This window comes from Salvia splendens, chromosome 7, assembly GCF_004379255.2.
Source record: "Salvia splendens isolate huo1 chromosome 7, SspV2, whole genome shotgun sequence".
NCBI lineage: Eukaryota > Viridiplantae > Streptophyta > Magnoliopsida > Lamiales > Lamiaceae > Salvia > Salvia splendens.
The window spans coordinates 32524473-32534962 of NC_056038.1; the positions used below are offsets into that span (position 1 = coordinate 32524473).

Sequence of the window (10490 nt, forward strand, 5' to 3'; positions counted from 1 at the left end):
TGCCATCAGTTATATGCTAATTGTCTCCCATCATATTTTATGCAAAGTAATCAAGGAATTGATTCTCTAAATTATAAAAAGAGTTAGAAGAAAAAGCTGTTATATTTCAAGGAATTAGTACCTCACACACCTTGGAATATAAAAAAAGTGAGGAAATTCCAATCTTTTTCTGCAAGCTCTCATAAGGCTAACCTCGTGTTCTTCGCGAATGCATGCTTCACTTCTTAATAGTTAATCAGATAAGAATTGTTATTCTGCCATGATTTTGTGTCCATATAAACGAATAAAATCTATATCTTAATAAATTAGCATATAAATCAGCTATTTGTTTTTTGCTAAGCATATGCAAGCTGCTTTCACTAGCCTTTTAATGGCTATCCTCGTAGCATGTCTAGTCTATTACATAATTTTGTCTGTAACTAATACTGTCACCGGTCGTATTCTGAGGCTTAATACTTTGGATGACTTAATCTCTGATGGGGTTGATGCTGATGTGATTCAAGCTCCCTCTTTGAACCCCGGGAGCTCTCTTACTAGTCGATGTGTGCACAGTTATGGCTTCTTCCCATGTGCAGACAACATAGGGGGCTATGTTTTTTAGATAGTTGTTTATCAATACTTGATTATTATTGGCGGAAAGCTAATCGGCCGAGGGAGCAAGAGACTCTTCAACATCTTAGGCACTGGTGTCTACGGTGCTACTGTTTTCCGTATACTCACATTGTTGCCAAAGATAGCTATGGTAATTGGTAAGTAATTTTGATTATTTTCTTTCTTTCTTTTATTTAATAGGATGAAAACATGGTTTTTGTTGTTATTTTTAGTATCTGGAATTCTCAAGAGCAAAGACGGTGCTCAAGATTCTGTTTCATTCGGGGTAGGTGTGTATGCCGGATCTACTGTCTTCAATCTCACCTTAGTGTGGGGAATGTGTGTGATATTTGGAAGAAGAGAGTTTGTTGTGAAGTCTGGTGCTGCTCATCATCATTCCTCATTCAAGGAAAAACTATCACAATTAAAAGGCCTTTTTTAGCTTTTCTTGAACATCAGAAGAAAATTTGGAACCAAGAACTAAAACATGATTCCTTGGTGCAGATACAGGGACAACAATCGACAAAAAGACATGTTACACCGCTGGAATCATGCTTCTGTCTTTGATCCCTTACTTCATAGTGCAAGTGGCCAATATCTTCGACTCATCATTTGGAACGCGAATGGTGATCTTGATCATCCTCGTGGTCTCAACACTGATGCTACTGTCATACTTCTTGTACCAGATTTTCGATCCATGGATTCAGGAAAGGAGTTTGGAGTATTCCAAGTATGAGAATCTGCTTGTCGGATTTCTGCAGCACGTGCAGAGGCGCGCCAAGGAGAAGCTCGTTGATGATAGTGGCCAACCTAACATTACAGTTATCAAAGGGTGATTTTCATACACAACTCATTTACTGATTTCCGTATTAGTACAGATGAATAGATAGACTTATGCTTGCAGGCTGTTCAATGAGACTGACAAAGATGCTGATAAAAGCATAACGTTTCATGAATTGGAAAAACTGATTCACGAGATTCAGTCCGGGAAAGTAGAGGTGGAGAAAGGCTATGCTATTTCAGAAATGTTGAAAACATTTGATCTCAACAGAGATGGAAGGATTGAAGAAGATGAGTTCGTAGAGGGATGCTCGAAATGGATCAATGAAGCTGCGGAGCTAGCTGGAAAGGGTGACTCTGATGCAGCAGAATTCTTGCGAGAGGCAAGCGTGTCTGCTAATACAACAATAGTCCTCTCATGGTCTTGAATTTGTAAGAGTGTAATGTGCACATTTTGATCAGGTTGTTGAACCAGTTTGCAAGAAGAAAAGATTTGAAAAGGCTGATATTGAGCATCTAATGGCAAGAAATATTGAAGCATGCACACAGTGAAGAGCTTGAAGCAGAACAGCTTGTAACAGATGACGGAAAGCCTAATATTGAACGAATCAAAGCGTATACATACATTTCATATCTCCTTTATCATCTTTGCTCATTCTTATCCATTGCAGCATATTTAACTAATCATTTTTCCTTTTCTTTCTGCAAAGTCTGTTCAAGCAATTTGATACAGACAGAAGCAGCTCGCTGTCACGGCCAGAGCTGGAGCAGTTGATCCACACTACAGTCACCAAAACTGGAGATTCTCAATTGCATCATGAAGAAATGGTGAAGAAGTTTGTGGAAGATTTCGATATGGATGGTGATGACATTGTTGACGAGCAAGAATTTGTTCATGGCATGACTAAATGGCTTAACAAAGCCATGGACGTCACTAAATGCAAGGATGCAAAGAGATCAATTGATGAATTTGACAAGGTATAATAAATCTTGCATCAAATTAATCTAGGCTACTACTCCTATTTATATATTAACATTAACACATGGAAAAAGTGCAGATTATGTGGGGAGAAGTTGACAATCTAGTGTATAAAGTTGGTTGGAACGAGGGCAGCCGTTTGAAGCTATTGACATGGAGTTCCACAAAATCCATATTTCAAGTGATGTTAGGCATTGCTATACTGACCTTCCTCTCTGGACCTCTGAAGACCAGCATCCAACACTTCTCACATGCCATCGGCGTGCCTGCCTTCTTCGTCTCCTTCGTTGTTGTCCCCATATGCTTGAATGCACTGTCAGCAATATTCCCAGCAAGCCAGAAGAGCTCAAGAACCTCTTCTCTGACATTCTCAGAGGTACAGATTCAGTGCGGTTTCGTTATGTTTTAGTAATCGTATTTTATTTCATCAGTGCATGCACGATTTTATTGTGGCAGATATATGGCGGAGTGGTGATGAACAACATCATGGGATTGTCAACACTTATAGCAATTGTGTACATAAATGGATTGGAATGGGATTACTCAGCTGAGGTGCTGACAGTTTTGTTGGTGTGTGCAGTAATTGAAGTGCTTGCATGTTCACAAACTACATATCCATTGTGGACATGCCTCTTGGCCTTTTTCCTCTACCCATTCTCCTTGCTAATGTATTATGTTTTCCAGTATGTGTTGGGCTGGAATTAAAGTATGTAGTTTTCCTATTTATGTAATTTTACTATATGAAACATGGTTAACAATAAAACAAGTACTATCAATGATGATTATAAAGATTAAAAATCAAAACTTGTGAACATTTAATTTGCGCTAATTGGGTAATGTTTATCATTTAGAAATGAACTTAATCTTTCATTAGTTAGAATTACAAACAACAATCAACAATAATGGTAGTATTTCAATGACGACTTCTGCCCCAGAAGGTGGGCTTATGCTCTTCAAAGGCAGGGGGGGCGTTGATAGATAATTGATGCAGCTTTGATTAAAATGGAGGCAGTCAGAGCCCATATTGTGTAACATCTCTTTTCCGTTTCGTAATCAAAGTAATGCACCAAAAATCTTTCGCCCATCAGCTCTATCTTCTCCTCTCTTCGTTTTTCATTCTGGACATTATTCAAGGACCAAAATCATTTCAAATTAAGGCCAAAACTGGTCCTAAACATATTCTCATTTTATAATTTGGTCCTATACTTTATTTTTTGAATTTTTGCATCTTGAACATTTCAACTCGGATCACAAATTGGTCCTACACTGACAATTCAATCACTTTTTAAAAGGTTTTAACCCGATTTTGACCGATTTTTAAACGGTTTTAACTCGAAATCACAACTCGGATCACAATGCGACTGTTAAAACCATAAAAATCGGGTTAAACGTTTAAAGATTGACGAAATAGTTAGTATAGGATCAATTGTGATCCGAATTAAAATGTTCAGGATGAAAAAATTCAAAAGATAAAGTATAGAACCATGAGCATATGTTGAGGACTAGTTTTGACATTTACGCTAACTTAAAATAGTAAAAAAAAAAAATAGGCAACCTTGAGAAACATCTCTAATGGAACATCGAATACTGATTCCACCTCGGAGGGATTAAGGACAGGGGAGAAGCTGCTGATATCCCAAACTATTCCTATCACTGGAAATACAGTAATATGGCGCTGCAAATTGCAAATTTGAATCGATTTCAAATTTGAATCTAAGAAATAGAGAGATTGATTAAATAAAGGCGGTACCTTGGTGTAGAAGGGGTGGAGAATGGAGACAATTTCGACAGTGGAAGGGTCTAATCCGATTTCTTCGTTGGCCTCTCTGAGAGCGGTGGCGGCGTGGGTGTCGTCGCCTTCTTCCCACTTGCCTCCGGGCAAAGCAACTTCACCAGAGTGAGAGGAGATGGTTGAAGATCTCTGAGTGAGTATGACGCGAAGATGCCCTTCTTTTCCTTGGAACAAGCAGATCAGAACCGCAGCTCGATTAGTCCCCAATTCGCCGGCAATTCGTGAATAATTGGTGTTGTCGTGACGGCGTAGTCTTTCGGCGATTGAGCGGAGGTCGGAAGTATTGCTGGAGCTCATCATATCTTTGCTTCTTTCACTATTGAGTCGGTGCAATAATATTGTGATCCAATTGTTGTAAGGTTGGGGAGAGGATCCCCTGCTGTGCACAAATCACAGCAGGGCCCTGCTGCCCCATACACCACAATTTTATATTATTATTATTTTTTATAAAAAAAAAAAATTTAATATTTTAAAATTTTTGTGAGGGGCAGCAGGTCCCTACTGTGATTTGTGCATAGCAGGGGATCCTCTCTCGGTTGTTGTAACACATTTATAACTTAATGCTCATTTATGACACATTAGTTATGCTCACTTTAGTGACAAACATTTTTTTTTGGCATTAAATTTTATCCAGACTCAATAACTGATGGTGCATTAGCATGTCCGAATTGATTGCTTATTAAGACTTATGGGAAGTTATCTAATCTATTGATAATCAAAAGTTTTTTTTTGGTTTTGACCATAGGTGTGCCGAACCTGCCTATGGCGGAATCTTAGCTCCACGTTGCCAACTACACTACAACTCGTTGGTGTAATCAAAAGTTTATTAATTCAACATATATATGTTGGATTAATTCATGCGTCTAAATCAATCTTACATGAGTATTTTTGCATTAACATTTCGTAGTATCTGACTAAGAAAACATTCTAATGTATCACTATTAAATAGGTTGGTTATATTTTGTGTCACTTTTCTTGTTATTTTTGTCTATGTTTCATTGAATTCAAGAATTATTCTACTTTGTCCGAGTAAGTTTTCTTCGTCTTAAATTCGCAAGACAAAGATCAAACAATATGCGAATTAATTATTGCTTCAGGAAATAGTTATATGGTCTACGGTTAGGGGATTTGAATCGGGACTTTTCAATTCGTAAGTGACTTTTTAATTGATAAATGAACATAAATTTAAAGGTTGCGTCATCGTGAACTTAAACCCTAAGAGCATCCACAATGGGACGGATGTCCCGGCGGACTTCCCGACAGACATTGCAAAAACACCTTCTGCCACGTCATAAGGATCTCCCGTCGCACTGACACGTCATAAGGACATCCCACTGCACAATGGCGGACATCCCCAAGGATATCCCCAAGGACATCCACAATAATAAAAGTCACAAATTCACAAATATGCAATTTATGGAATTAAAATTTCGACACGAATAGGGGAAAATGCAACGATTTTATTTAAAAAAAAACATACATATTTAAATTAAAAAAAAGTACATAGTTCACCAAAAAAAACATCTCAAACCAAAAAATGATTCTAACAAAGTACATGTTATGCCTTGAATCTCTATAGTTTGCCGCTAGCCAAACGAGGGACAGTAATATATGTTTTAGGCCTTCATTTTCGACGATAATACATGCGTTAAAGTTTTTTAAAAAAATCGTATATATAGAGTTTGCAACGAGCCGTATATATAAAGTTTGCAACGAGCCGTATATATAGAGTTTTTTTTTTTTTTAAGTTAAAAATTAAAAATCGGGACGTCCGTCGTGGCACCGCAATGGCGGACGTCGTCGGAAAGCAGCGTTAGAGTTTTTAAAAAAATCGTATATATAAAGTTTGCAACGAGTAGTATATATATAGTTTTTTTTTAAAAGAAATTAAAAATCGGGACGTCCGTCGTGGCACCGTAATGGCGGACGTTGTCGGAAAGCTGCGGAACTCCGGTGTCCGCAAGCTACGTCCGCCGGTCGCACGCCTAATGACGGACATCCCGATCGGACGTCCGACACGCTGGTCCGGCGTCTGCCAGGAAACCCTTGGCATCATACATTCACCAATTGATAGTTGTGGTTCTACTTTATCCGTGTAAGTTTTCTTCGTCTTAAATTCGCAAGACAAAGATCAAACAAAACGCGAATGAATTATTGTTTAAGGAAATAATTATATGATCTGCCTTTAGGGGATTTGAATCGGGACTTTCAATTTATTAGTAATCTTTTATTGATAAATGAACAAGAATTTAAAGACGGTGTCATCGCAAACTTGAACCCTAGACCCTTTGAATCATACATACACCAGTTAATAGTTGTGGTTCAGTTGAGAAATATGTTCTGTTTATTATCTAAATCCTTTTACAGTGCAACTTCACAACTGATCATTATTAACCACAACCTACCTTCTATCTCACAAAAAAATATCTACCAATAGTTAGAACTAATACTTTGGAGGATGCAGAGAGCAATTCATAAACAAAAAACACTAGTAAGTTACAATTTACAAACGAAACCATCTCACCACAGAATCCTTTCATCGGTTTCCAAGTACAAGACCAACATAAATATATACGCTTCCAAATATAAACACTGAATTAACGATTAATTACATATATTAATATATGACAATAACTTTAAAAAATCACAGCGTATTAGCAAGACAGAAAAGAGAGTATTTCCTGCAGGCCGAGCTCAGATCAAATCCTCTTTCTGCTTCAGTTTTTCCCCTTTGACAAACTCTGTTGCAAATGCACAGCCCACACTTAGCTAGTCAAACCGTAAACAAAACTCGATTTCCCGTTGATCTGATATCATATGCATTTGCTAACTTCTCCTGCAACACTTCAGAATGAAGCAACTGGAGTTAAGAGCTTTCCTTTTCATTCTTCTTTTCCTTCTCTTCACTCTTCACGCTCACTTTTTTAACAGCAGCTGCGTCGTAAGACAGTTTGCGTGCATTTCTGGCAGCCTTCCCATTAGGAGAGATCAATTTGGCCTTTCCTGGCGCCTTCCTCGTAGGGGAAATGATTTTTTTAACTGCCTTTCCGTTAGGAGAGATCAGTTTTGGGGGCCGGGAGGTCAGCTGTGTTTTTTGGGGGCTGTTAAGCGCTTCAACTCGGCTTTCCCAAGGCCGAGCAGCTATCCAACGATCCATCCAGCTCCAGCCGCAGCTTTCTTTACTGAGTTCTTTATTGCCTGGTCCGAAACTTGGGATTGTGTTGGCCCTCCACTGCACGCGTTTTTTTAATCGTTATATCTTGGTTTGAGAAATGAAAAAGAAGCCCATAGATACTAGAACTCGACAAACCTGATGAGTAAAGGCATATGCCAGAGCTCGCTCCCTTTTCACTGCTGCCTCTTCTCTATGATGTATTTTTGCAAGAGCTTCACTCACTGTTTCAGAACCACCATTCCACTCCACCTGTCACACATTTCAATTACGGATAACATCATGTGGTGTGCATGTAGTTTCAAGCGACAAAATACTGAGGCACATCATTCTATATCTAAAAGAACCACTTTAAAATCAGAAATCAAGATATATCAGGGGAGATACAAGGCTTCCTATGCACGAATCCTACTATTGATGCATGTAACGAAACGACATTGATGCATCCTTCGTTTTCTCCTCTTCCCTAGTAATAACACTCTATCCTGGGTCCCTAACTTAGTTACGTTTTTCCCCACAAGGAAATGGAATGAAACAAAGAGCGAATATTTCATTTAGTGCATCATTTTTTAGCCGTAATGTAGAGACATAAGGAGAAATCTTGGCATATTTCCATATTTCTTATTATCTTAATTGGTGGTCTAACTCACATTCGGTTTAAAGCCTTTGACCAAATAACTACGTAAAATCCTCATCAAATATTCCATAGAGAAAGACTGTCGTATTACCTCAAAGTCATGAAGCTTTGCTTCTAGCTTCAACTGATTCTCCAGCTTCTTCTGCTTAAGCCGGCCTTCCATAACCATATTAGCACGACGTGCTCTAATCTGGGCCTGCGTCTTGGTCCACGAGTGCAGGTGACTCAATGTAGCCGAGGCTTGATTCTTAATGGAATCACACTGCACCAGCTTCTGTAACCTTACAGTTCCTCTCATTCGACGAAGACTTTTCCGTGCCTGAAGCAGGAGAGGAAAATACAGTCAATGATAGAGCTTGAAAATAAATTCCCAAGACTGACAAATGGCATTAGTCAGGGAATCCATGCGGCTATTATAAGCAGACACTCGTATATCATTTTACTGCGTAAAATTATTGTGCACGTAAAATGGCGAATATTATCACAACTATCCTTCGTACTATGTATTAGCACAAGCACAGTTACTAGGTAAGACAAAATAAAATATGAACCATGTACTAAAACGAGAGCAATTGGGAGCAGGGATAACATACAGCATGTGCACGATATGCAGTCTGAATCTTTCTAGCGGCAACATATTCTCTGGAGAGACCAACACTGCCCTGATTGTCAAGACAAGCACCATTGGCTACTGCGATGCACCCTTTGAGAGAGCAGAGATCCTCTTTGCAGCCATCTATGTGTTCAAGGGATGAATAACTCTGCTCAACAATATGGAAAAAGATAACAATATCAGAAATCGCATCCTATCTTGAGTAAAAAAACCTTGTTTAAACGTATTCAATCAGGCAACTGAAAAAAAACTGCATGTATAAACTTTCACCAAGAAGAATGGACCAAATAATCTTCAGATATCTTGAACTTGAATATTCAGATAACATGTCATGATGTTGCCACTCCCTGATAACCAAAGATAACCAAAGATTTGGATTAGAGCTTCAAACCTTGACTTTCCCTGATTCCCCACCCTTCACCTTCTTTTTGCTGATTATATTCTTAAACCAAACTCCTGAACCCATGCTTAATGCTCAAAGCCTCCGACTGGTACTGCAATACCCTATACAAATCATAGATTACATCAATTACACAACAGTATACGAAACGGCTCCAGTGCACTTGCTCACTAGTCCAATTTTTATGCTTCAACATAAAACAAAATGTTGGTATCATATGACATAGATTGCTTCATTTCTCAGGAATTCACAAAATTTCCTCTAGTCAACTCAAAAACCATCAACCGGAAAGGATGAACGAGAAACTTAAATAAAGAAGAAAGCTCGTGTTCCATCTCATAGATGGAATTACAGTGTGTACTTCCATATATGAACAAAACTGATACTATTAATTTGTTGTGTCTCAGTTAAGAACCAAGGAGCGTTATCAAATAAAGGCTAATCATCAAAGGGGCATTAAACCTCCCATAAAAGCAAATCATGGGAAATAAAAGAAGCTGATATTTAGTGGATCAGAGAGGGACATCAAGTTCTCAAAATGAAAATGGGATTTCAAAGATCCAGAATAAGACCAAGGAAATCAGATTCAATCTAGTATGAATGACTTGTTTGTTTCAATCTAACAGTCCACAGAAAGCAAAAGCAAAAGCAAAAGCAAATGCAACAGAACTTAAACTGATTTGGATCCAATCAAAAATCACAAAAAAACACATGTTTCTATCAGTAATAGTTGAAAAAAGATATTTAAATTAAAAGAGAGGCACATTTTGCTTGCAGACACAACAAAAAAATATTCTTGAAAAGAACAAAAAAACGTGGGCAATTGAAGAAGCAAACATACCAAGGAAGTGTGGCCGCCTCCTTTTGGGCAAAAGGGTTTCTCTCAGAGCTTACAAAATAACCAGGCAAAATACTACTACAAGGTAAAAGCAGTGATGGAAATTGGAGTGGGAGAGACAAGTATGAGTGAAACTGAAGAAATACAAAGGCTTAAATGCACAGTGCAGACTTGAAGTAGAAGGTTGAGAGGGAAAGAGAAAGCACATAAAGTGGGTAGCTTTGCCATGGCCCAGCGGCTGCTGACCTCAAAAACAGACAGACTTGAAACAATCAATCTAAAACGTAGCAACAATTAGAAAATTACATGTATTTCCCCAGTCAAAGGGGTTTAAGGTCATCCAAAACGCTGTCTCTTATTCATCCCTTAACCGTCTGGTTTAAGGTCATCCAAAACGCTGTCTCTTATTCATCCCTTAACCGTCTCATCCTTTAACTATTCATGGGTCTCACTGTACTTTTCAGCACATCTCTTAACTAAGAGACAACGCATGCATCCATCTATCTCTTAACCATCTCATCTCTTAACTATTCATTCAATTTCATTTTTTATTTTTATTTCCAACAAATTCAATTAATAAAAACACACTTCATTAAATAAAATAAAATTACAATTTAAAAAGCTAAAAAAATAAAAAAATACATAATTTAAAATCCTAAATAATAAAAAAAAATAAAAAGACATAATT

The 10490-nt window shown here is 38.0% G+C and overlaps 1 protein-coding gene and 2 pseudogenes across 2 annotated transcripts; 1 reads left to right on the forward strand and 2 right to left on the reverse strand.

Annotated features, from left to right (window-relative positions):
- The first annotated feature begins 162 nt into the window (after positions 1-162).
- On the forward strand, positions 163-3164 carry LOC121740754 (annotated as a pseudogene).
- On the reverse strand, positions 3142-4539 carry LOC121740771 (annotated as a pseudogene).
- A 2053-nt stretch (positions 4540-6592) lies between these two features.
- LOC121740765 (protein IQ-DOMAIN 5-like) lies at positions 6593-10038 on the reverse strand. 2 transcript variants are annotated; one of them, XM_042133387.1, is made up of 6 exons: positions 9806-10038; positions 8956-9068; positions 8545-8712; positions 8043-8270; positions 7453-7566; positions 6593-7374 (listed from the first exon to the last, which is right to left on the reverse strand). In XM_042133387.1, exons 2-6 carry the CDS (start codon positions 9028-9030, stop codon positions 7009-7011), a joined length of 951 nt encoding a protein of 316 aa, XP_041989321.1. In that variant the 5' UTR covers positions 9031-9068; positions 9806-10038; the 3' UTR covers positions 6593-7008. The 2 variants fall into 2 exon arrangements, with proteins under 2 accessions (XP_041989321.1, XP_041989322.1); XM_042133388.1 differs by lacking the exon at positions 9806-10038 and having other exon boundaries at positions 8956-9619.
- Between the last annotated feature and the right edge of the window lie 452 nt (positions 10039-10490).

What these genes read in the sequence shown, in the direction of transcription:
- LOC121740765 (XM_042133387.1), bottom strand. Translation starts at nt 9,030, where the DNA reads ATGGGTTCAGGAGTTTGGTTTAAGAATATAATCAGCAAAAAGAAGGTG. An exon ending in GGGAATCAGGGAAAGTCAAG is followed by an intron (nt 8,713 to 8,955) that starts GTTTGAAGCTCT and finishes ATTGTTGAGCAG; the next exon opens with AGTTATTCATCCCTTGAACA. An exon ending in CAAAGCTTCATGACTTTGAG is followed by an intron (nt 7,567 to 8,042) that starts GTAATACGACAG and finishes AATGTGTGACAG; the next exon opens with GTGGAGTGGAATGGTGGTTC.